Genomic DNA, 25,806 nt, shown 5'->3' on the forward strand with positions numbered 1-25,806 from the left:
AACGTAACGTAACCTAACCTAACCTAACCTAACCTAACCTAACCTTCCTGTTGGGTAGAATGAAGGGCAAGGGGGTGACAGACAAAGGTAAAACTGAAGACACAATATTGATCTTAGATACAGTAGGGTCTAGAAGGCTTACTCTATATAATGAAAACTCTGGGATGAGTCTTGGTAAGTCTGAAATCTGTGGAGCATAAGTTGAAGGTGTGTGTTTACCCAGGAGACTCCACTACTACGTCTTCTTGGTCCTCACGTCTCTGAGGACAGTCGCTGTCATCCTTTATTTCACCTCACCCCTGTTCTTCCCCCCACTGTCCTCCCCTCCCTCCATCCCCTATCCACCCCTTTCCCTCCCTCCCTCCCCCCACTATCCCTGGACAGACACATCCTCCTCCTGCTGTCCCCCGTCGCCCCGGCCTGACATCAAACACACGTTACCAACTGAGGACTGACCTGGAGGGAGGTACTGATTGATTCATCTCAAGTGAGTGCTAGACCCATCAGCCCTGCTAATTAACGTCGCATTAGCCCGAGTGGAAGCGTTGCGCATAATTCATTCTGGCTGAAGGTCTCAGCAACCTATCTAACCTAACCTAACCTAGACTATCCTAACCAAACCTAACCTAACCTAACCTAGACTATCCTAACCAAACCTAACCTAACTACTTGTACAATATTATAGTCATTAATACCGAAGTGATTCATTGAAATGTTGAGTATTTTAGAGAACAGTTATTCTAAAATAAAATAGTTGTAAGGTTTACATGATTATATATGTATAAATATCTTGTTAGTATGACATATAAAGATTGTTTAATGTTAAAAAATTGTGTTAGGACAAATAACTCTGTTGAGGGGGTGTCAGTGTGTCTGCCTGTCTGTCTGTCTGTCTGTCTGGGAAATGATTTTGGGGTGGTTGGCGGGGCGTAGACTGGCTGGTTGTCCCCAGAGGCTCGACATTCAGTCGGCTTTCATCTGCCACTCCACTTCATCAGCCCTTATTCTCGTGGCTCACCCCCTTACTGACTCGCCCCCTTACTGACTCACCCCCCGTACTGACTCTCCCCCATTACTGACTCACTCCCCTTACTGACTCACTCCCCTTACTGACTCACCCCCCTACTGACTCACCCCTTACTGACTCGACACACTCACCCCCTGTACTGACTCATCCCCCGTACTGGTTCACCCCTTACTGACTCGCCCCCCTTACTGACTCACTTACTGACTCACCCCCTTACTGACTCACCCCCGTACTGGTTCGCCCCCCGTACTGGTTCGCCCCTACTGACTCACCCCCTACTGACTCACCCCCTTACTGACTCACCCTCACCCCTGCCCTATGTATCTAAGAGGGGTAATGGATCTGTAACTCTTTGTCTGTTTAAACGTTTCTACCATTAGTGTGTTGTATCAGAGAAATTACAGCTGAACGAAATTGTGTGTCCAAATACGTCTATTATTCCTCCTTATTCTTTGCTTTCTTACATTTTTTTTTTATCTGACATTATACAAACTCAAACAACAGTAAATAAACAAACTTTGCTTCAGGGTCATTTAAGTTTATTGATGTTATGACCCAGAGTACTCGTGGGCCAGAGCCGGAGCAGGAGGTTGACCAGGTGGGTTTGGTTAGGTTAGGTTGGGTTGGGTTGGGTTAGGTTAGGTGAGGTGGTAATATTGTCAATTTTTATTAGGCGGATGAAGCGTTTAAACAAAGATATAGCAGGAGAGAGAGAGAGAGAGAGAGAGAGAGAGAGAGAGAGAGAGAGAGAGAGGCAAGAGGATATGGAGAAGAAAGATGAAATGAAAAGAAAGAACCGAATTCACGCGAGAGAAGAGCATGATGGAGGCCAGGAAGGGGTAGAATAGAGATACTTACGGAGGACGGAGAGCATGATGGAGGCCAGTAGAGGGTGGGAGGCTTCTCTGAGGGCGGGGTGGTCGGCCTCACACGTGTACAACTTGCCGTCGTCCTCAGCCGTCGCCGTCACCACCAGCCGACTCCTGACGCTCCACCGTCTTGGCAGTGACGACTCCTCCACCCGCTCCTGGACCGACCCTGTGGTAATGGAGACATGCCCTTAGTGTTGGAGACCCTACTGTTGGTGATGGAGACCTACTGTTAGTGTTGGAGACCCTACTGTTGGTGATGGAGACCCTACTGTTGGTGTTGGAGACCTACTGTTGGTGATGGAGACCCTACTGTTGGTGTTGGAGACCTACTGTTGGTGTTGGAGACCTACTGTTAGTGTTGGAGACCTACTGTTGGTGATGGAGACGATGAAGTGTATATGTCCAGAAGAATCGTTTTCTATGATAAACCCTAATGGGCAAACTAAATTATTCCTTTAATAACCTAACCGTGATATTATATACTATTCAATTAATTTCTTTAAAAAAAAATATTTCCTGGTAGAACACATCACACCTGTACTACTTTATACATGAATGTGTTATGTGTCACTCACCTTGATCCGTGTTATGTGTCACTCACGTTGGTCCGTGTTATGTGTCACTCACCTTGATCCGTGTTATGTGTCACTCACCTTGATCCAGCTGTAGTCCGTCTCTGTACCACCACACACTAGGGGCGGGTCGAGCGTCCTTCACCAGGCACTGTAGAGTGAGTGAGACGCCGGCCACTACCTCCACCACTGCACCGTCTCGCCACCCTGAGAACTCCACGCTCCTTGGTGGCACTGTTGAGTACACGACCACATACAACCACAGTATAACAACACACCACAAACATTTTATGAAAAGAATTTGTTGTCTTTTGTCTTTTATTCTCTTCTTATATACATTTTTGCCTTTAATCTTTCTTTATTTTTTTTTATAGTTACTTAACCTAAATTAAACTAACCTAACGTAACCTGACTTGACCTGATCTGACCTAACCTGACCTAACCTTCCATTACCATTTATAAGGTTATGTTCGCTGAGATATTGAAAGCGAGTGAAGAGGGTGTAGGAGCTGGTGAAGAGGGTGTAGGAGCGAGTGAAGAGGGTGTAGGAGCTGGTGAAGAGGGTGTAGGAGCTGGTGAAGAGGGTGTAGGAGCTGGTGAAGAGGGTGTAGGGTGACTGTGTGTCGGTATAAGTGTGTCAGGTACAGGAAGACTATACCCCTCTGCCCCACGGTGTAGAAGAGAAATATCGAACACTACATTAAGGAGATAACAGGGGAGTGGATAAAGGGGGAATAGAGAGAGAGAGAAAAGATAGTGTGTAAGGAGAGAGTTAGTGACCTGGAGGCTCTGAACCTGAAGGGCGTGAGGCTTTGTGGTTGTTATGTTAGTGAATTAAATCAGTGTTATGATTAATTAGTTTCGTGTGGGGGTTATTTTTTTCATCTACTGACATAACGAGAGCTTACTTCACTATTCTCTTACCTAACCTAATCTAACCGTATAGCAACGTTTCTTGAATAGTTTCCTTGTATATATGTGTTTCACGTTAGTATTCACCGGCCTAAATAATCGTTATGGTTGTTGTTGTGTTGTTGTTATTTATTGTTGTTATTTATTGTTGTTGTTGCTGTTTTTGTTCCAAGTACCATCAGTGACGTCATACCTGAGCCCACTTTCTGAGGCCCAATCAAGTTTGTTTGTTTTTTTTAGCCTTGATTTTAAAACTTACTTCCGTATATCATCTAAGTACCAATTAATTTTAAGATAATAAAATAGTGGTGAAGGTATGGCTATTAGGGGAGGATGGGGGCCAATATACATTAAAAAAAATAAAATAAAAATAAAAATAAAACTGAGGCTAAAGTCTGCCTAAAGGAACATCTGAGAGGTTATATGTGTAGGAAAACGTCAACAGCGGCCACAACTGCCACTCCAGCTACAGTGGTGACAACGTACATCGATCAAAACCCCCTACAGTAAAAAGAGAGGAGGGGGGTGGTGCCGTCAGAGACAATGCTCTCCACCAGGATCTTCAGGAAAAGCAAAAATAATAAAAGTGACGGACGACACCAGCTGAGCCATCAAGCATGTAAAGGATTCTGAGTGGTGTGTTGGAGCTGAGGGAGAGCTGAGGGAGAGCTGAGGGAGAGCTGAGGGAGGGGTGAGGGAGGGATGAGGGACGGGTGAGGGAGGGGTGAGGGAGGGGTGAGGGAGGGATGAGGGACGGTGAGGGAGGGGTGAGGAGGGATGAGGGAGAGGCTGAGGGAGGGATGAGGGACGGGTGAGGGAGGGATGAGGGAGGGGGAACTGAGGGAGGGATGAGGGAGAGCTGAGGGAGGGGTGAGGGGGAGCTGAGGGAAGGATGGGGGAGAGCTGAGGGAGGGATGAGGGAGGGGTGAGGGAGACTTGAGGGGAGGATGAGGGAGAGATGAGGGAGGATGAGGGAGAGATAAACAGTAAGTGACGTAGAGGAATAATCATTGTTTACCAAAAAAGAACCAATTTGTATCGTCGTTCTTATCATAAATTACAGACACAAACACACATACACATAATCACAAACACAATTATACATACACAATCATACACACACACATATATAAACAGACACAAACAAACATACACATAACACAGATTCAAAGACAAGAGAACATATCCACATGTATACACCCATATGTGCACTCACAAAAAACACACATAACCAAACACACAAACACCTACACACACAGCATGGGTGAGTAGGGTGTGTAATGGTCCGTGATGGTAAGTTAGCTGAGGCGAGCAGTTTTGGTGTGGTGGTGTGTGGTAGTGTGAGGTAGTATGGTTGTGTGTGGTAGTGTGAGGTAGTATGGGTGGTGTTGTGTGGTATGGTGATAGTATACCCACCACACCACCATCCTACCACATATCACCATCATACTACCACACTACCATACCCCACCATACCACCACACACTATCTTCATGAGAACAATAAAACCATTCATTCACTGCTGAAAATCCTAAACCACAGATTTTTAAATGAATTCCTTCCCTAAAACTAGTCTTATATAATGATAGTGTCTTGTGGTGCTTCACTATTTAACACCAGATACAGTGAGATTACGTTTAAACACCATAGCCATGTGAGACAGACAAGTATGTGTGTGTGTGTAAGGACAGTACAGGTGTGAAAGACAGTGATAAGACAGTTTTAACCCGTCTATGTTGTTGACAGAATCACCCCCACGATTAGTAACGATAAAAGCGACGATCGAATGACAGATTATGATACACTGTTTTCCTGTCTCGGGATACACTGTTGATATATTTCAGCCATAAAACCTTATCGATAACGTATAAATTATCTTTTTTATTTGTAATATAAATTTTTGAGAAATTTGTAATTCTGATTTTTTTTTCTATAATGGCATCGTGCATTATCACCAAGAGGATGTATTGCGTCTTGAGGTTGGGTTGGGTTAGGTTAGGTTAGGTTAGGTTAGGTTAAGTTAAGTTAGGCTAGGTTAGGTTAGGTTGAAATATTTTTTTTTCTGTTTACATCAACCAAAAACTTTCCTGACGTGAGTATTGTCTGTGAAATCAAAACTAAAAGATAATCTTCGTATTCACAGGTTTATCTGAAAGTTAATTTGAGGAGAAAAGTTTTATGTGTTTAATGAATGTTCTGGGGGTTTTTTATTGCATTATATATATATATATATATATTTTTTTTTTAAGGGTAGAGTTTGTGTAAGGAAATTATTACTGTTATTTAATTCTCTCTTCTACATTTCAGTATATTTATTATACTGGGGGTTATCTGGCTCTCTCTCTCTCTCTCTCTCTCTCTCTCTCTCTCTCTCTCTCTCTCTCTCCCATACACTCCCTCACACTCTCCCTCACACTCTCCCATACACTCCCTCACACTCTCCCTCACAACCCAACTTACCAAGCACAGTGACGTTAGCAGAGGCCCAGATTGGTGGGTTAGTCTGGGTGGGGCCAACCTGACACTGATACTCGCCGTCCTCAGTGATGGTGATGCCGCTGATGACCAGGTGGTGTTGGCCCAGCGACGGGTCACCTGCGTAGGAGTAACGAGGATAACCTGGCACCTGCCGCTCGAACCCTGTGGGCACAACACACTCGTTAATGACACCTGTTAAACTAAAGATGGTTGGCACATGACACCTGCTGAGTAGTATGTGACACCTGTTGGATGGCACATGACACCTACTGAGTAGTATGTGACACCTGTTGGATGGCACATGACACCTACTGAGTAGTATGTGACACCTGTTGGATGGCACATGACACCTACTGAGTAGTATGTGACACCTGTTGGCTGACACGTGACACCTGCTGAGTAGTTTGTCACTTTGTCACACCTGTTAAACTAAAGACCTGACCTGACCTGACCTGACCTCTACGTCTTACAGAGGAGAGACACTGGTATACTATATGTTAGTGGCTTTCCTTCATATTGTTGTTGTATCCTCGTGTGGTCGTCGATACAATACACTACACAATATGTATTATAATAACCAGATATTAATCAAACTACCAGAGCATTTTTTTTTACCCCATTAATAAATTTATGTCCTCCCGTAAATTTGTTGTCGTTCAATCGTTTAGTTTTTATTCAGGAAAGGCGCGTTATTAGCAGAGGTTTAATTTATTCGGTTAATGATACTATTATGTAAAGAATGGCCTAGGTATTGAAAAAAAGAATATGTGTGTGTGTGTGTGTGTGTGTGTGTGTGTGTGTGTGTGTGTGTGTGTGTGTGTGTATAAACTCAATATTATTAACATTTTATTACGACACAGGATATCACAACTCTTACTAAATCATGATAACATAATAAAGTTTTCAATAAATAGTTTGTATTATAACATATATGATTAATACAGTTATTTCTGGATGAGTTACATAATGAAGTGAGTAATTAGTTCACTGCGTCGTAATAACCTGTAGCGTTGAGCCTCACCTGTACAAACAACAAGGCTGGTACGTAACACCTGGTCACCACCTTACTCCAGTCACCACCTTACTCCAGTCACCACCTTACTCCAGTCACCACCTTACTCCAGTCACCACCTTACTCCAGTCACCACCTTACTCCAGTCACCACCTTACTCCAGTCACCACTTTACTCCAGTCACCACTTTCACTCCCAGTCACCACCTTACTCCAGTCACCACCTTACTCCAGTCACCACCTTACTCCACCACCTTACCCAGTCACCACCACCTCACCACCTACCCAGTCACCACCTTACTCCAGTCACCACCTTACTCCAGTCACCACCTTACTCCAGTCACCACCTTACTCCAGTCACCACCTTACTCCAGTCACCACCTTACTCCAGTCACCACCTTACTCCAGTCACCACCTTACTCCAGTCACCACCTTACACATAAAGAATGAACGACTAAGCTACTGTATATCAACGCAGGTAACTTGAAAATAAACGGGACCAGCCTCTGTTAAGAACCTGGGAATCTCATCTCCCTGTCCTGTGTTCTGTTGGCCGGGTTAAGTGTTCTGCTGGCCGGGTGAAGTGTTCTGTTGGCCGGGTGAAGTGTTCTGTTGGTCGGGTGAAGTGTTCTGTTGTCCGGGTGAAGTGTTCTGTTGGCCGGGTGAAGTGTTCTGTTGGCCGGGTGAAGTGTTCTGTTGGCCGGGTGAAGTGTTCTGTTGGCCGGGTGAAGTGTTCTGTCGCAACTGTCTAAAAAAAATAATTGAATTTATCCAATCCTCTACAAATTCTAGCCAGGTTACTGATTGTTCCTGTTATATAAAAAAAGGTTACAGCAAATATAAACACTTTCCATTACTTGCTACGTTCATTCAGCGCAATTCAGTGTACTTATATTTTCTATGTTATGGTAGACTATGTTTCAGATAACCTAACCTAACCTAACTGTTTAGTCTTGCTTGAACAACATATGTCAAGAAATAAAACCAACGTAGACTCAAAAGAAATGTAGGAACATAAGTTTTGCGAGACATTTTGAGTTGAAGTGTTGAAACATTGCGAAAGTTGGCGAAAGTATCCGCGCGTGTGTGTGTGTGTGTGTGTGTGTGTGTGTGTGTGTGTGTGTGTGTGTGTGTGTGTGTGTGTGTGTGTGTGTGTGTGTGTGTGTGTGTGTGTGTGTGTGTGTGTGTGTGTGTGTGTGTGTGTGTGTGTGTGTGTGTGTGTGTGTGCACGGGCGTCACTGGCTGCTGCTGCTGGCTACACTTCCCCGCTGATGAGAAGTTGTCACGGGCAGACCACTGACCATTTGCTGAATTTCACACAAACTTGTTGAGTGAAAAGCCTGAGCAAGGCCACCAGAGTGAGGGAAAGATTTATTTAAGGGTGTAAACCAGAGTGAGGGAAAGATTTAAGGGTGTAAACCAGGGTGAGGGAAAGATTTAAGGGTGTAAACCAGAGTGAGGGAAAGATTTAAGGGTGTAAACCAGAGTGAGGGAAAGATTTAAGGGGGTAAACCAGAGTGAGGGAAAGATTTAAGGGGTTAAGAAAAAGATTTAAAAGACATCAACAACAAATAAAAGTATGTAGATAATATAAGCTATTCTTAAAGTAAGGAACGACTTTTAATAAAATAATTCTTCAAAATTGTTGGTTTAGATACACACACACACACACACACACACACACACAGACACACACACACACACACACACACACACACACACACACAGACACAGACACAGACACAGACACCCACACACGCGCGACAACAGTAAAGTATTATCGAGCTTTCACTACTTTCATGACTTCAGACAAAGACTTCAACAAGTTTCCCTTTGATGTAGAAATTGAGATATTTGCTCCAGTGCTACAGCTTCAACACAAGCTTCACGTTCGAGCCATTCCTTGAAATGTTCTTGTCCATCGGTCTAAAATCTGGGTCTTTGTCCGGATGATAGTGTAGCCGTGATGCTCGTAAGATAATAGTGAACTGCTTGACTGGGGAACACACATTACTCTTCTGGTACTGTAGAGTGTAAAATCTTTTCATGTGTTTCTTTTTATCTCGACAAAGGTTTTATATTTTCCTGTAGCTTTGATGATTAAGAAGGCATTCGTTCACTACACCTGGTTAATTCGAGTTCAAGACGAGTATGTTGATTCTTATGTCACGTTCACTATAGGATTGAAGTTCGAGTATAATAAATGCATCTGTTGTTGTTACTAGTTTATGTTGATGGAAAAATATAAGTATAATAATCACTAATGTTTCGTTGTTGTTTAGTGCACTGACAAGATGCAGATATGTAAGACACTGTAGGTCACCATAACCATCGCCCCCACCACCCTTATAACCACCACCACCATCATCACTACCCCCACATCCACCATCACCACCAGATAACTCGCTCACTATCGCTGCGTTGAGTCTGCATCACCTATATTAGTAACGATAACTACACTATATTTCATCTCTCATAACTACGACACAGACACATCATCACATCAACTAATCCGCTTAGATGGACCCAATAAAACTCTTACACAACTCTTATGCCAGAGACTTAACATTGCTTACAGCGATGTCAATATAGTACAGTTCAGGATTTTGTTCTCTCAGATTACAGTATAAAACAGCTCAAGGCGGATTATACCTGCACCAACTTTATCTGTGATGATATTTGTGTGTTTGTGTAGTGAAGTAATGCCCGAAGAATGGTTGGGTAGTGCACACGGGGAAGTGGTTGAGAGAGACAGAAAGAGAGACAGAGAGAGAGAGAGATTACCAATATCTACCCCTTCAAGAAACTATCCAACACAACATTGTATATTCCACTTAGCTTCTGCTTGATGCTAACCAACCAACGCCTTACACCTCCCTCCGCCCCCTCCCCCACATTATACTGCGTTTCCTCGGTCACTAGCAGGTGTTAACATTAATAGCGTTCCACATCTAAATCCATTCCAGTCACATGTTGTTACCTGGTCTCACTGTTGTGTCTTGTAGAGCAGTAATTCCGAACGAGTTATTGTGGCACCTTGATGAACTTGTCCTTACAATGTGTTCACACCAGCCCCACTACCTGTGTTACCTGGGCACTACCTTCACTACTTGTGTTACCTGGTCACTACCTCCACTACCTCTGCTACCTGGGCACTACATCCACCACTCCTCCACTACTTGTGTTACCTGGTCACTACCTCCACTACCTCTGCTACGTGGGCACTACATCCACCACCTGTTTTACCTGGACACTCCCTCCACCCTCCTTACCTGGTCTGGGAGGTAATCCACAACCTCTCATATCATCCCTGACTTAATTAAGCTGTCTATCTGTCGCTTGTGATTGAGTGAGTACAGGTGAGTCTGCAGAAAGGAGTGGCAGGTTGGATCACATTCACGATAATAATTGACTACACAGCTTGATGGTTAGGTTAGGTTAGGTTAGGTTAGGTTAGGTTAGATTAGGTTAGGTTAGGGTTGGGGTAAGGTGGTGTTGGGTAATAATTTTTAGAATATTTGATGCTTTTTTCTTGTTTCGCTAAAATAGAATAAATCGTCACCAAAAGAAGTAAAATAACCGTGTCAGGAGCGTCAAGGTCATTGTTATGTAGTCATACTGAGTATCTGGGTTGGCCAGGTGGAAAGAATCACAATGGCCAATTTGCATCATATAGTAAAGAAGTGGCCATGGTGGGGTAGACGGGTAGCCATGGTAAGTGGCCATGGTCAGGGAGAGGACGTGTTTGGTGCCTCTCAAGGAAAAGTAAAGACAGGTAGAGAAAATTAATTAGCAGGCAGGTAGGACGGATTAATTAAAGAGTAGAGTTAGTACAGAAATATTAGCCAGGTAAGAGACGGCACCTCCCCCTCACCAGACGTATTGAGTTACATTATGAAAGACTTACTAACACGAAGCTTATAAACTGACAGGATTAATATGTGTTGAAGAAATATAATGAAGGATGAGACAGCTGTGAGACTTCGTAAAAAAGAAGTTGACACATAGATGGACTCCACTACACTACACTACAGTACACTAAACAGATGGATGAATAAATTGATTGTTGAAGATTTATGAGAGAGAGAGAGACATTACTGTTTAAGGCGAGATAGACGGAAAGGAAGAGCAAGGGAGGAGGCAAGGAAGGAAAGGAGGGAGGGAAGGAGGACAAGGAAGAAAGGAAGGATGGACAGGCAGGGAAGGAAGGAAGGAGGGAGGGAACTAGTTACAGGAGGGAAGTAAAAGAGAAGATAACATCACCAACATATTATGAGAGACATTACCTTAGGGAGGAGGAGGAGGAGGAGGGAGGAAGACCCGAGTGGGAAGAGGAAGAGCTCGTGAGGGGGAGGGGGGGAGGGAGGTAATGTGTACGGGATATTGGTTAGGGGCGGGACTGATGCACCGACAGGGAATTATATTACCTCCACACCGACAGGGGGACGGCGAGGGTGAGTCCTAAAAATACAAGATATGGAACAGATTTAACTAGAAAGCTGCCAGATTAGAGGCGACCGTCAGCTAAGGACCTCACTGCTATTAGGTATTATGTGTTGCAGATGACCTAGTGGAGATCGCTGTATGTAAATGTAGGAATATCGAAGAATAATAGCTACCCTTTTTTGTGTTTAATATATTAAAATCAGGGTATTATTTTTCGATGGCTCTGTAGAAATTATGCGTGTATACAGAGCAGTATTAGTGTGTTCAAGAGTTTTAACCCCTTCACTACAGGGACGCCACTTTTAATATATCATTTGGTTAACGCTTGATGATTTTGTTTGGTTAACGCCAGATGATTTTGTTTGGTTAACGTCAGATGATTTTGTTTGGTTAACGCCAGACGATTTTGTTTTGGTTAATGCCAGATGATTTTGTTTGGTTAACGCTTGATGATTTTGTTTGGTTAACGCCAGATGATTTTGTTTGGTTAACGTCAGATGATTTTATTCAGCACAGAGACCCAGTATTACTCAAACGGTTAATAAGTTACCTCCACTAAAGAGTCGTTGATAAAGAGGAGTTTCTCAGAGTAATTTTTTTTTGCCTTAAACTGAGAGAAAAAATCTGAGACCTCCTGTTACCCTCAGTTACCTGTGTCACATAATACCTGGCGACTAATGACAGTGACATGAAGAAAAATAAACAAAATACCATCGGATATTCTTTATATAGAAAATGATACTGTGTCGCTTTCATGGTAAACTGTAATATTTCTGAAGCTAAAGATGTAAGTCTAACATTTTCAAGCTACTACTTAGTGATATCAAGACGATAAATTCATCGATGATATTTACTGTCAACAGAGTAAAATATCATGAGCGGCACGCGATGGTCTGTACAACGTTTGAGAACATATTTATAGTAACATTTGTTTTCCAGTTTACAAAGAATGACAGAACAAGTTTCACATGTCCTAATGTGTGTGTGTGTGTGTGTGTGTGTGCGCGCGTGTGTGTGTGTGTGTGTGTGTGTGTGTGTGTAATAATTAATAAATAATAATAATTAACGGTTTATTGAAAGAGCATGGCAGCCGGAAGGCTGAAAATATACGGTTACTTAATTAGGGAATGGGTCTCTTGATTTACAAATGATATACAAGAAACATAAGTGATGCAAATGAGCTATATAATAAGTATGTGGGGAGATGCTCAAACTACAGGACATTTAAAAATAGTGACAGTGCGTAAAGTAAGATTGACTGGGAGTGAATACACTGGTTGATTACAAGTTGTTGATAATTTTTACAATTATTGGCACTGGGCTGTTCTTATAGCGATCAGTTCGTGCTCGTATGGGCTGGATGCGGTTGTGGTGTCGAACAGCAATTCTCGGGTGAGGGATCTCAGGTGGTAGTAGGAGCCGGTGTCGAGGATGGTGCAGAAGCTTCTCACCAAATTTGCAGATGAGGTCGTGGTGATGGTCAGTGAGAGCCGAGAGGGTCAGTGTGTTGAGCTCTTCTTGATATGTGGAGTAGGAAGGGGAGAGAATAATCTTGCGATGCCCTCTTTTGTGTGTGCGCGCGCGCGCTCTCTTCATAAATAAGTACAGAAAAATATATAGCAGTAGCTGTCATGGATCTATCACCGCCTTACAATGTGCTTTCTTTCATATACGTCCTATACCCGTTAGCACCGTCTTGTACCTTCTCGCACTGTACTCACACTCGCCGCTGTGAACCTTGGCTGAGGGACTTACGACTTGAACGAGGAAGTAGTTAGGAGAAAGTTACACAAGGAGGGATTTAAGTGTAAATAGTTATAATGACCTTCGTGTACTTCACAACTTCCAGCACTTAAAACCATTACCATCACTCGTGAGGGCCACGGAGTGGTGGTTATGGCCCTCATATATCACAGTCACTCACATATATGAAGGAGTGGTGGTGACCCTCACCACAACCACTACCCTTATTTACGAGTACGAGAGAGTGGTGGTGGTGGTGGTGAAGCTCATCACAGCCACCACCGTCACTCACGAGTACGAGATATATATGTATGCTTGTATGTATATATTTATGTACTGTATATGCTGATAACCACAAGGAAAGAAGAAAACACGAAGTTCCCAAGCGCTTTCGTGTAATTCACATCGTGGTGAAGCTCATCACAACCACCACCGTCACTCACGAGTACGAGTGGTGGTGAACCTCATCACAACCACCACCGTCACTCACACGTCTCAGTAAGTCTGCGGCGCTGTCTCGACTGATTGAATTTTAGATTTCGCTGGGGAGTTGTCAACAAAATGTGAAATAAGATGAGTTTTCCGAAATTTTACCTTGTTGCGTCTGAACGCTTCTTTAAATTTTTGCACGTTTGGCTGATTCATTTTTACTTCTTCATGGAGAGGACGACGTCTGAACGTGGGTCAATATTATGTTAACTGGATGGTGGGTGAAGTTCTGCCTTCAAGAATGAATGTTGAGATCAGAAATCAACTTCTTTGCCGGGGAATGAATTCTTGATTTTGGAGAAAACCTTTTCTATTTACAGTGACATTTGAACTTTATTTTGGAGGAAAAATTTATAACAGAGCAAAAGTGAACCATTAGATGCCCTCAACACTGGACGCTTCTCTCACTACAGCACCTTAAACTAACTTCCATCTCAAGTATTATTATTAATCTTCTAAAGTAAAGTATTGTGTTCCGGGCGCCACTCAGTCCTCGGAGTTGTATCATCTGCATTACCAACTATTATTTACATTTTATGGCTTTGTTTACACGTAAGAGGTGTGAGGACAGTGTGGTGGACGCGTGAAGTAAGTAGTGTATATCTGTACAAGAGTCAGTGTGTTATACAATGCCGTTGACGTACGTATAGAAATTCTGATAGCGGTTGAGACAATAAACCACAGCGTTAGGAAGTGATAAAAGAGAAACAGAGAAAGAGAGAGAGAGAGAGAGAGAGAGAGAGAGAGAGAGAGAGAGAGAGCTGAGAAGAACGCCCAATCATCACTACACATCACTAACAAGGAACACCACAACAACACTGGGTCGACCTAACAACACAACCCATAATAAGACTACGAAAAATAAACAAAATAATAACTCGACATTTATTCCATTTATTCATTTATTATCTATTTCTACATCCCTTTATTTATTTACATTTTAGCGTAGTTTTTTGACGAGATATTTGCAAAATGATTTAGTTAATGTGTTTGGTTTTATCCTATCACATATATGTAATCTGGTTTTATATATTAGAAACCAGTCATGTTATCCTGCCTCGCCCGGGTGGAGGGACTGGAGATAATGCACATTGCACAGTCATTCCCTAGGCCACCCGCACCTCCCTACCAAAATTTCAACTCTTTAAAACTGTGGAAATGAATAAGGAACATAAGAACATAAGAAAAGAGGAAACTACAGCGGGCCTATTGGCCCATACTGGGCAGTCCCATTCACACCCAACCCCGATTGCTCGCTCAAATATCCATCCAACCTATGTTTGAAGCTATCCAGCGATTTCGAGTTAATGATGATATTTGGTAACTTGTTCCACTCGTCCACTACTCTATTTCCAAACCAATGTTTACCTTTTTCTCGCCTAAATCTAAATTCGTCTAATTTAAAAACCATTGTTAAGAGTTGCTCCTGGTTGGATAGTTTGAGTACCTTTGTAATGTCCCCTTTGTTTAGCCCTGACTTCCATTTATACACCTCTATCATATCGACCCTCACTCTACGTCTCTCGAGGGAGTGCAAATTAAGATGCTTTAACCTGTCTCTGTACTCAAGGTTTTTAATGCCCGGGATTAGTCTTGTCATTCTCCTCTGAATTCTTTCCAAGGATTGTATATTCATTCTGTAATATGGTGACCAGAACTGAACTGCGTAATTCAAGTGAGGTCTCACAAGCGCAAGATATAGTTTCAGGATGACCTCGCTAGTCTTGTAACTAACACTCCTTTGTATGAACCCAAGTACTTTATTAGCCTTGTTTCGGGCAAATACACATTGTTTACTTGGCTTAAGATTCCTACTTATCATTACTCCTAAATCTTTCTCGCAGTCGGATTTCTCAATAACATCGTTGTTCATCTGGTATCTGGTTTCCCTGTTTACATCTCCTATACTGAGTACTTTACATTTGTCCACATTGAATTTCACCTGCCATTTTTCAGACGATTCGAAAAATTTGTTTAGATCTTCATGTAGTTTAGCAGAGTCCTCGTCAGATTTAATAACACGTCCTATTTTAAAGTGTCATCAGCAAATTTACTTATGTTGCTGTCTATGCCGATATCTATGTCGTTTATGTATATAATAAATAATAATGGTCCAAGTACTGAGCCTTGGGGAACTCCGCTCGTGACGTTGCTTCAATAAGATTTAGTGCCGTTAATGCTCACTCGCTGTTTCCTGTCCTGTAACCACGCCCTAATCCATTTTAGAATATCTCCTTTAATGCCATGAGCCTCCACTTTTCTTATTAGTCTTTCGTGGGGGACTCTGTCGAAGGCTTTGCTAAAGTCGAGATATACCACATCATAATTGTGCCCCTCGTCCACTGATTCGAAAATGGATGAAAAGAATGTTAATAGTTAGTTAGACATGAACGCCCGCTTGTGAAGCCATGTTGGGAATCAGTGTTCAACTTTTACTTCTCCAGGTGATTTCGAATAGTTTGAAATGATTGCTTCCAGTAATTTACCTACAATAGATGTTAGGCTGATTGAACGATAATTACAGGATAGTGATCTATCTCCCTTCTTGAAAGTCGGTATTACTTTCGCTATCCTCCAGGATTCTGGTACTACACCCGTTCTTAAGGACATGTTAAACAACTTTGCTAAGGGCATACTAAGCTCTTCCTTACATTCCTTTAATACTCTGGCAAATATCTCATCGGGACCTGGCGACTTATTAGGCCTTAGTTTGTCTATTTACTTACTAACATCGTTACTAGTCACTACTATCTCGCTTAATTTATTTCTTCACTATCTCTGTATAGAGTCGGTGCTTCGGGTATCATGTTTAAATTTTCGGTGGTGAAAAATTTTGACAAATATTTATTTAGATTATTGCTCATTTCTCCGTCGTTATCAGTTAGCTCGCCGGTATCTGACTGTATTGGTCCAATCTTTTCTCGTGTTTTAGTTTGATACATTTGATAGAATCCCTTGGAGTTTGACTCGGTCTTAACCCAACTGGCCAATACCTTATAATAATCTCGGAGGTAAACCTCACCACGATTTATTCTCCTACCTACAGCCTTCCTTTGTCCTTTGAGCTGTGGTGCTGTTCTTTCTTAGTCCCTTTGTGACTCTTAAGAAGCTTACACCAGCCACTTGGGTTGCCCCGGGTTATAAGAGGCTTGTCCCCCCCCCTCCCTACTCAAACGTTTTGCAACCCTCTTGTGATCTATAACTGGGAGGAGATTGAAGGAGTTCCCCCTCTGAGAATGTTGATGATGATAGTGAAGATTGCAACAGATGGTTTTGGTCGGTATTATTATTTTAAGCGTGGGAATTATAGCTATCAGCTCAGCCCAGCCCAGCCCAGCCCAGCCCAGCCCAGCCCAGCCCAGCCCAGCCCAGCCCAACCCAATCCAACCCAACTCTGTCCTGTGGTTCTCAAGAATAATGCCCCACTAACTTTTGTCACATAATAAAGGAGCCTCGTCTCTCGTTATTCATTCGGTGACGCGGTTGTTAAGAGCCGGACAAAATTAAAACTACCTGTGAGAAATAGACGTTATAAGATTTTCTCAGTGATGGTAGGTGAGGTTAGGTATTGCAAACTTAGCGTTGACGATCTTTTGAAACCTAAAAACAAATTTTATTGTCTGGATATTATGGTACAGTTGCGGAAATATATTCTTTCTCCCCCTGTGGTAACCCGAGTCTCTAAACGGCCAACCTACAGGTATGTGACCCATACTCCCTATAGCAAATCCATCCACCAATCACGTCTGTCGTTTTACACTACCAATACCAATTCATTCATAAATACCGATACTACTACTGTGACGTTGCCGTTTGGAGACTCGGGTTACCACAGGGGGTGTAGGAACGCATTTCCGCAACTGCACCTTTGTATACGTTTTAAATATTTCAGAATTATCTACGACAATACACTATGAATATATCAGAAAAGCTTGAAAACATAGATATATAACTGATATTTTTGTGGAAGAAAGATGATATAACATGTAGGTTTTATTTCCAAAATTATATCCACTTTGTGATCAAGAAAAGCTTACGTAGTCTATCTGAAAGTCTGTGGACAGGAAGAGAGTGAGGACTGACCTAGAGCGAAGCCGTCCTTGGTCCACTGCGCCTTGCCCTGCTGGTTCTCCACCACACACCGGAGGAACACATCAGCGCCCTCCATCACCTCCACACTCTCGGGCGTCACGCGGAACCTCTGGAACCCCGCAGCTGAACCTGAGGGAGGAGGAACAGTGTGTGTTAGTGTGTGTCAGAGAACTTACATCAATCGTCTTGGTGATAAAAAAAGGGACAACGAGAGCGTGGAAGAGACGTAGAAGGAAGGAATGTTGTAGAAATATTAACACCCAGAAACCTTATATACCTCAGCGGAGACGTCTTGCACTAGGGAGTATCTTGTTGATATAAGTTAGAACATGTACAAGTCAACCTCTGAAGGATGGATACATCGTAGTCCTGTATAGCACCTCTTAGATTGTTTTACTTAACACATTGAAACTAATGTTACTACATTTTAAGTATAACATTAAATATCTTAATTTAAACTGCTTCAGTGTGCAGACAACGAATCAGTCGAAGTTCATATGCCGACCAGTAATCTATTCATTGGTTCTTATTCTGACACTCTTAACAAACAAGACCAAAACAAACACGTGTGGGAAAACATTGTCATACGTAAGCACCATGTAGTGAGTGTAAGTGTGTCTGTGTGTGTGTTACTCTCATTTTCATTACTTGATAATAATTTTACCGGCCTGAAAATATAGTATTCAGCCGCAGTGTTGTTACCTCAGAGGAGTAACTTAATAATACTTTTATTACTTTTTCCTTTTTGTCTCTCTGTCAGGACGCTCGACATTTTACTATGATTTTTTTTTCCCTGTTGTCAGTGAGGCAGCTGATCCGTCACGCTGATTTGCTGCTGCCCCGTTCTGTGTGTCCTTAACTGTGTAGTGCTGTGAGGGTGTGACACTACAGCAACCACACCCTGTAACACCATTACCCACACACTATAACACCACCATCCACACACTATAACACCATCATCCACACACTATAACACCATTACCCATATACTATAACACCACCATCCACACACTATGACACCATCACCCACACCACACCACACACTACACAACACATTTTTAAAGTTGGATTGTGAGTTGAAGGACCAAGGAGGAAAAATATGTGCCAGAGAGGAGGGGGCGTTAGGGCGGGTTGTGGGGGATAGGGGGGGGTTAGGGGGGTTAGAGGGGTTGTGGGGGATAGGGGGAGGTTAGGGAGGTTAGAGGGGTTACGTTAGTTAGCAGGTTGTGCTTGAAAATGATGTAAATTTGTGTGTGTGTGTGGTTTTAAGTTAGCTGAGGAAAGAGGTTATCTCGGGTAGCTGGCTTAGTGTATGTGTGTGTGTGTGTGTTCCCTGTGTTCTGCTGTGAGGTGAAGTAGGGAAAATATGTTTCCCCTAAATTCATATAAGTGTGGAAATGTGTTTATATTGTTACACACATATATACATACACACACATATACTGTACATACATACACACACATATACTATACCTACACACAAACACACATACACATACATAATACACACACTTATACATATACATACACATACACAAACACACACACACACACACACACACGGAAATATTCACCATTTGATACCCCAGAAAAGCTCCAGTTACAGTGATACCGTTTCGGAATTTTTTCATTTAAATTCAGAGGCTTTTTCAATCACAGTAATTGATAAAAGAGCAACATAGAGTTTCCTGGATCTGTGGACTGAGAGGAGATTGTTTTTGTATTTTTTCATCAACTTGGTTCATTTTCTTTTCTAATTCTTTAATTCTCGTTTCGTTTCTCGTTGTTTTAGTTTTACCGTCTTGGCTTTGTACTGTTCAAAGGAAAACGATATAAAGCAATTGAGTTTGACGGTGTTTGACGGTGTTTGACGGTGTTTGACGGTGTTTGTATCTCTACCAATGTTTATATCGTTAAGCCGCCTGAAAGATCTAAATGAAATCTGGTATACTGTACATGTTGGTGCGGACTGGCCTGCCACATGGACGAGTTTGTTATGGTATGTAAATTTCAAACCAGTTACCCTCTCTCTCCCTCTCTCTCTCTCTCTCTAAATTATTTCGTTGACATCCATTGCCTGTATAATATTCATCTAAAATACATGAAAATTCTTGGATCATGCTTACATACAGTAGGTGAATAATGTATAAGTTTCTTCTTTTGACGACACATAATCATATCGTAGTAAAAATCATGGGTTTTTTATGACTATAATGTGATTTGACAATCTTACCGAGATAACAGGAGTCACAGTGTTCATTCTGAAATTTATTGATCACCCCGAGTACTGATAGTTTTTGAGTGACTGTACATTACATCAGGGCCTCGCTGTAAGACACTCCTGTGATAGGGAACATGCTTTGTCCAGGTAGTGTTACTCTCGTAGGAGGAGCACTAGAACAATACGCCCTCATGTATAACAAAGGCTGGAGTGCGCAATACTGTCCACTCTCAACACATTCATATTTATATCCTTGTTGACCCGCTCCTGATTCACTGCCGCGTCAACAGTGTCACCCCGGCTTAGACAACTATTTATGGATCAGTGATTCATGACTTTCATATTAGATTCGTTGATTCGTGTACTAATATTTTTTTTGTCAACATTTCGTAAACAAAGTAGTAGTAATTGTTTTCTAGATTTGGTATACATACTACTACTACTTTGCTGTCACTCGGAAACGAGTATGACGATCATCCAGTATGATACAATGATATGAGTTATTAGGGATGTCACCTTCATTGGTAAGTTTTGAGGTGACTAAAGAGGCCGATACGGGACCGACAGAGTTCTTCACAGATGTTCCACATGTGGAGGGCTACATCGAGTGCGGGAGGGGCAGTAGCAGCATCTTTCTGGCGTTAGCGCTTGTCTGCCTCGGTTTACAGTCGGGCTAACTCGAAAGTATTGACACCTTCTCGTGTGGTGCTCCTCCAAGCGTTACGATGTGAAGTAATCGTCTCTCAGGTGAGGAGTTTAATTTGGCGTTTTTCAGGTTTGTCTTAAGACAATTCTTAGACCTTTTTAGTTGACCGCCAGGGTTACGTTTACTATTCGTTAGGTGACTGTAAAGTAGCTGCTTTGACAGTCTACTGTCCTCCATGAGGGTAACATGGCCAGTCCAACGTAGTTGTTCATGGACAATGGTAGCCTCGATGCTCCTACAGTTGGTGTCAGCAAGAATATTGGCATTTGTTCTCTTGTCTTCCCAGCTAACTCGGAAGATGGAACGTAGGTGAAAGCTTTCAAGTGCCTTGAGGTGCCTTCTATATGTGACCCATGTCTCGATGCCATACAGCAGGGTGGGGAGGACCACTACACGATATACGTGTAACTTTGTAGATAATTTCAGCTCCCTACATCTGGATACGCGGTTTCGGAGTCTGCCAAAGGCTTTAGATGAACATCTGATCCGATGCTGAATCTCGTCATCGATGTCCGCGGTGGTGGACAGGTGGGAGCCGAGATATCGAAAGTAGGGAACATTAGAGAGGGTAGTACCATTAAGATGGACGGATGGTAGAGGTGTGTCTGAACCAGGGGCAGGTTGAAAGAGCGTCATGAGACGCTCATTGTTCCCAATAGGCATTTCAGTTAGCCTGTGTAGGATGCGTTGGTGGATGGCAAAGCCAACTCCATAAATGCGGTTTCTCTCTGAAGTAGGCTTACCCTTCCAAAAGAAGGTATAGCCAGACCCCCGTTCTGTGAGCTGGCACTCATCCGGGAGCCGGGACTCACTAATGGCTGCTATGTCGAAGTTATAACTAGCCAGCTCGTTTGCCACAAGGGCAGTTCTTCTGTCAGGACGCTCATTTGTGCCAGTATCCTGAAGGGTCCTGACATTCCATGCAACGACCATAAGAGGTTGTATAGTATGTTTTATTTGGATCTGTGATTTTGACTGTGTTTTCGACTGTATGAGGATGACCTTACTGGGTGCGGTTACCGTGTCAGGTTGGGTTTTTTCAGTCCAGGCTATGTTTTGGCACCTTTTCTAGCCCCCTCCCCATGTGGGGTGAGCAGGGTGGCTCCTCGAAAGGGCTGCTCAGTCGCACAGACAGGACCGGATTGCACTGCTGCCTAGATCCCAGTGCATAAACGACCATCTTATCTGTGCCGCCCATGTACAGAGTTGTGACTAGAGACTCCCGGCAGTCATCTCTACCTGTCCCCGTCGCCACTCGTCCGTTGCCATCGGACGAGGGGTATAGGGGTTTGGATGATGATGAGTGGTATGATGAGCTGGATGATGGCTACACGTGAGTTGGTTTATGTGGTGAGGCAGGAGCGTAGGCTGCAGCCACACATCTTGGCTCTCTCTTTTCCTGATCCAGTTGTGCAAGTATTACAACGACTGAGGAGAGGGAGAGGGACTAATTCTGTCTATTGATATCATCGCTACAGCCCAGAGTTTGAACCAAATTTTATATTGAACACCTCGTTATAAGGCATTTTTCGTGTAGTCCCTGAGAAGTTCTTTATTTAGGGGTTCCACTCTTTATTTATTTGTATAAAATTGCAGCAATTACAGAATTAATATCTCGATACTATCGAGCAGACTGTAAGAGGAGGAAGGTAAGATTGTTATGAAGAGACCTGGAGTGGGTTGGTTAAGCTGCCTCTTGTCCAATAAATATCGATATTCTATTGTGACTTGGTGGAGCATCGCCGTGAACGCTGCCGGGCGATATTGCTTTTTGCTGCTCTCTTTAATGGCGGAATTCAGGCCCATTCTCATGATTTTTATCCTTAATAGAGTGAAAACATTATACGAGGGATACTGTACTGAGCCAGTTGTAAATTAGGGGAAGCTTATGCAACTAAGATACAGAGTCTGTGTTCTTTTGGTGATTTACTGTATAGTGTGAGTCACCAAGTGATGTAGTGAAGATTGGGTCGTCAGCCTCCACCAGCTGTGTGACCCACAGTGGTGCCCACCAGCTGTGTGACCCATAGTGGTGCCCACCAGCTGTGTGACCCACAATGGTTTCCACCAGCTGTGTGACCCACAGTGGTGCCCACCAGCTGTGTGACCCACAATGGTTTCCACCAGCTGTGTGACCCACAGTGGTGCCCACCAGGTATGTGACCCACAGTGGTGTCCACCAGCTGTGACCCACAGTGGTGCCCACCAGGTGTGTGACCCACAGTGGTGTCCACCAGGTGTGTGACCCACAGTGGTGCCCACCAGGTGTGTGACCCACAGTGGTGTCCACCAGGTATGTGACCCACAGTGGTGTCCACCAGCTGTGAACCGCATTAGTGTCTCGCCGCCAGACTCTCAACAGCATCATTGTAGCCTCAACAGCCTTTGTTCACCACAACTGTGGCCACGAGGGCATGTGTCCTCCAGCAGAGTGGACCATAACCAAGTCACTACCAACCTCCTCACGTATAAGGTGTCTCGCATATATATCTGTATTCACTATACACGTAAGACACTTTCTCCCGCCAGTTCTTATACCCTTTTCCTCGTCTGGTCGTAAGTATCGACACAATAGTGATTTTCTCAGTTAGCAAACCTACAGCCAATGAGCCACAAGGTGTTGGTCACTGTCTTGTGGTAAAAATAATTATGCCTCCTCGACTACCTCCATCAGTGTCTTGTTCTCCACGTTGGTCTGTCAGTCTCCGTAATAGACAGTAAATCTCTTTTCTGCTTCACTGTATCTTTACACATTTACACTCACGTAATTCTGTCATATTTATTTTCACATTAAATAATATATGTTTGCCGCCCAAAACACAGGAGAGAACTGCATACATGAATTTAAAGTACACTTGTTGCTCCTCCATATGCATAATGGATTCCAGGGAAATTGCAACCAACACCGTCACCTGCACACAACTGTTTTACTGAATAACTTTTTTTTTCACAATTTGACATTTCCAACCTAACTTTCCGTGTATGCCTGTACACGAAATGTTAATATACCCCCCCAAAAATATTCCTCTTATGCCATGATAATCTGATGTTCATTATTAGTTTTGTGTATTTTGACATCATATTTAATTTCAACCCCCAGAACTTAGGTTAGGTTAGGTTAGGTTAGGTTAGGTTAGAGAGACTCTGCTCTAGGCTGTTACAGAGAGGCAGTGTGTCGTATCATTGGCCTTGGTGATGGTGAAGGGGAAAGACGTGGTATCATCTATTAAAAGTGGACTCTGGTAGATTGTTTTCTCATACTAAAATACAGTAATTACTTATACAAGGTGTTCCGTAAATACCTCTCATAAATCAGGGTGTGTATTCCTGAGACATAAATAAAGATAAATAACTAAATGATCAAACTGTTAATTCTCAATAGTTTCCGAGTTACAGCACATGACAGCTAGTATATGGGGTGTAAATGAAACATTCACTACTGTTAGTGTCGCTTATTAACAATAATAATGCCATATGCCATATGATTTGTATTGGGATTAACATTTAGAGCAAATGTCCAAAGTTCCGCTCCTCTTGGTCAATGCAGGCCTCAGCCAATCGCACACGTTCAAAGACCCCCAGGGGTGTTACGACTGTTTGTCACACTTTCCTGGTTATGATAAATGTGTACTGTCTTTTAGAGGAATGATAATTCATGATAATGATTTTTTTTAATATTGGAGATTTTATTATTTCTTTAGTTTTTGGTATATAAATTATGCTCTCTCTCTCTCTCTCTCTCTCTCTCTCTCTCTCTCTCTCTCCACAATGGGTACTCGGCGCTGGGTCAATCAATCTTCCGTCCAGCGATGTTGACCTAAGTTATTGACATCCACAATAACCAACAATGTACAAGCGTCCGACTGTTAATATTGAGAGAGCTATTGGTCGACCCCGAGTACTGCCAGTTCACTTGTTCATAACCTAACCTAACCTAACCTAACAAACTGTCCTCACTGCTACTGGAGAGAGCCACCCTATTACCACATCGTTCCTACAACCACAGGAAGGTACTGAAGAGCCACACGTAAATACACACGTGCGCTTGAATTACACAGTTCCTCCTTGCCTTTCATTACCTGGTTATAGAGATCTTCAGGTTATGTACACACGGACACTAATTTACCTGAGTAGCTTTAATAAAGATAACGCATGATAAGAGATAAGAGAGACAAAATAAGGAGTTAATTATACACACTGTTGGCTTACGAACAGTGCGTATGTAAAGAGAAGGTCTAGTCAAGTATGTTCTTTTGCACTAATATGAGGGAAACTAAAGGAGTGGTAAAGGTGTTTTTGGTATGGGTTTATATTTCTGTCTGGAGGTATACAAGCGAGTGTGTGTATGTCTGTATGAAAGAAAACAACAACAACACAAGGCAGCACATCAATTGACACTCTCCCCCCAAACACCAACAACACTAAGGCAACACTAAGGCAACACTTGACACACACACACTCCCTCAGTGATAAACAAAATCTGTGTTGTGTTGCGAAGTCTGTGTCTTTGAGTTACACATAATAGACGACCCACCGCTAGAGAGGCAAACTTTTGACAGTCAGGAAAAAGTTTAATGCTCGTGCTAAGTTAAGATCAGAATAAGCAAAAGCATCCATCTCTGCCTTGTTGTATCATTCATGGTAAAAACAAAAAATTATCTGCCGTGTTTCGAGAAGACTGGAGTAAGTATTGGTGTTAGGGAGACGAGAGGATGACTATGAGTGTGAGGTGAGGTGAGGTGAGGTGAGGTGAGGTGAGGTGAGGTGGGGTGGGGTGGGCATAAAGTTGATAGTTTTGTGAAGAATATCGCAGGAGAGGATCGACAGAAGCTAAGTCAGCCACCTTGGTGAAAGGACCAAAACAAAATGGATGCTCACGTTTTGGATGCTCACCCATGCCCCCCCACCAACATTGTCAGGTGTTTGTGACCAGTATAGACCGTGATATGATATCCAGGAGCAGCTGCGTCATTTGCTTCCTCCGACCCATTGTTGTGGTTGGCACTAAGGTGTTGAGGGAGTGAGGGTGGATGAGACAAGGAGGTAGTAAGAGGCTTATCAGTGTGATGTGTGGCAGTCGAGATCACAGAGGGAGAACATCTGCTGTTTATCTTCAGCTTCTCCCAAGAACGCGTCTTGATCAACGTTCAGTCCCTTCACTTAATGGTGCGTCTCCTCAGCTAGCTCGAACCTCAACTGTACTCTCTCCAACAAAAGTCCTGTCGCCTCACCTATCT

At 42.9% G+C, this 25,806-nt stretch overlaps 1 protein-coding gene across 1 annotated transcript in view; it reads right to left on the reverse strand.

Annotated features, from left to right (window-relative positions):
* The window catches only part of LOC121863150 (nephrin-like), a 171,171-nt gene that overhangs the window by 35,252 nt on the left and 110,113 nt on the right, over positions 1–25,806 (reverse strand). The window contains exons 3-6 of the mRNA XM_042361640.1: positions 17,634–17,771; positions 5,844–6,023; positions 2,553–2,705; positions 1,886–2,065 (exon numbers count right to left, since the gene is read on the reverse strand). Of these exons, the coding sequence (XP_042217574.1) occupies positions 1,886–2,065; positions 2,553–2,705; positions 5,844–6,023; positions 17,634–17,771 (651 nt within the window). The remainder of the gene's footprint in view (positions 1–1,885; positions 2,066–2,552; positions 2,706–5,843; positions 6,024–17,633; positions 17,772–25,806) is intronic.

Source organism: Homarus americanus, unplaced genomic scaffold, assembly GCF_018991925.1.
Source record: "Homarus americanus isolate GMGI-L3 unplaced genomic scaffold, GMGI_Hamer_2.0 scaffold5434, whole genome shotgun sequence".
NCBI lineage: Eukaryota > Metazoa > Arthropoda > Malacostraca > Decapoda > Nephropidae > Homarus > Homarus americanus.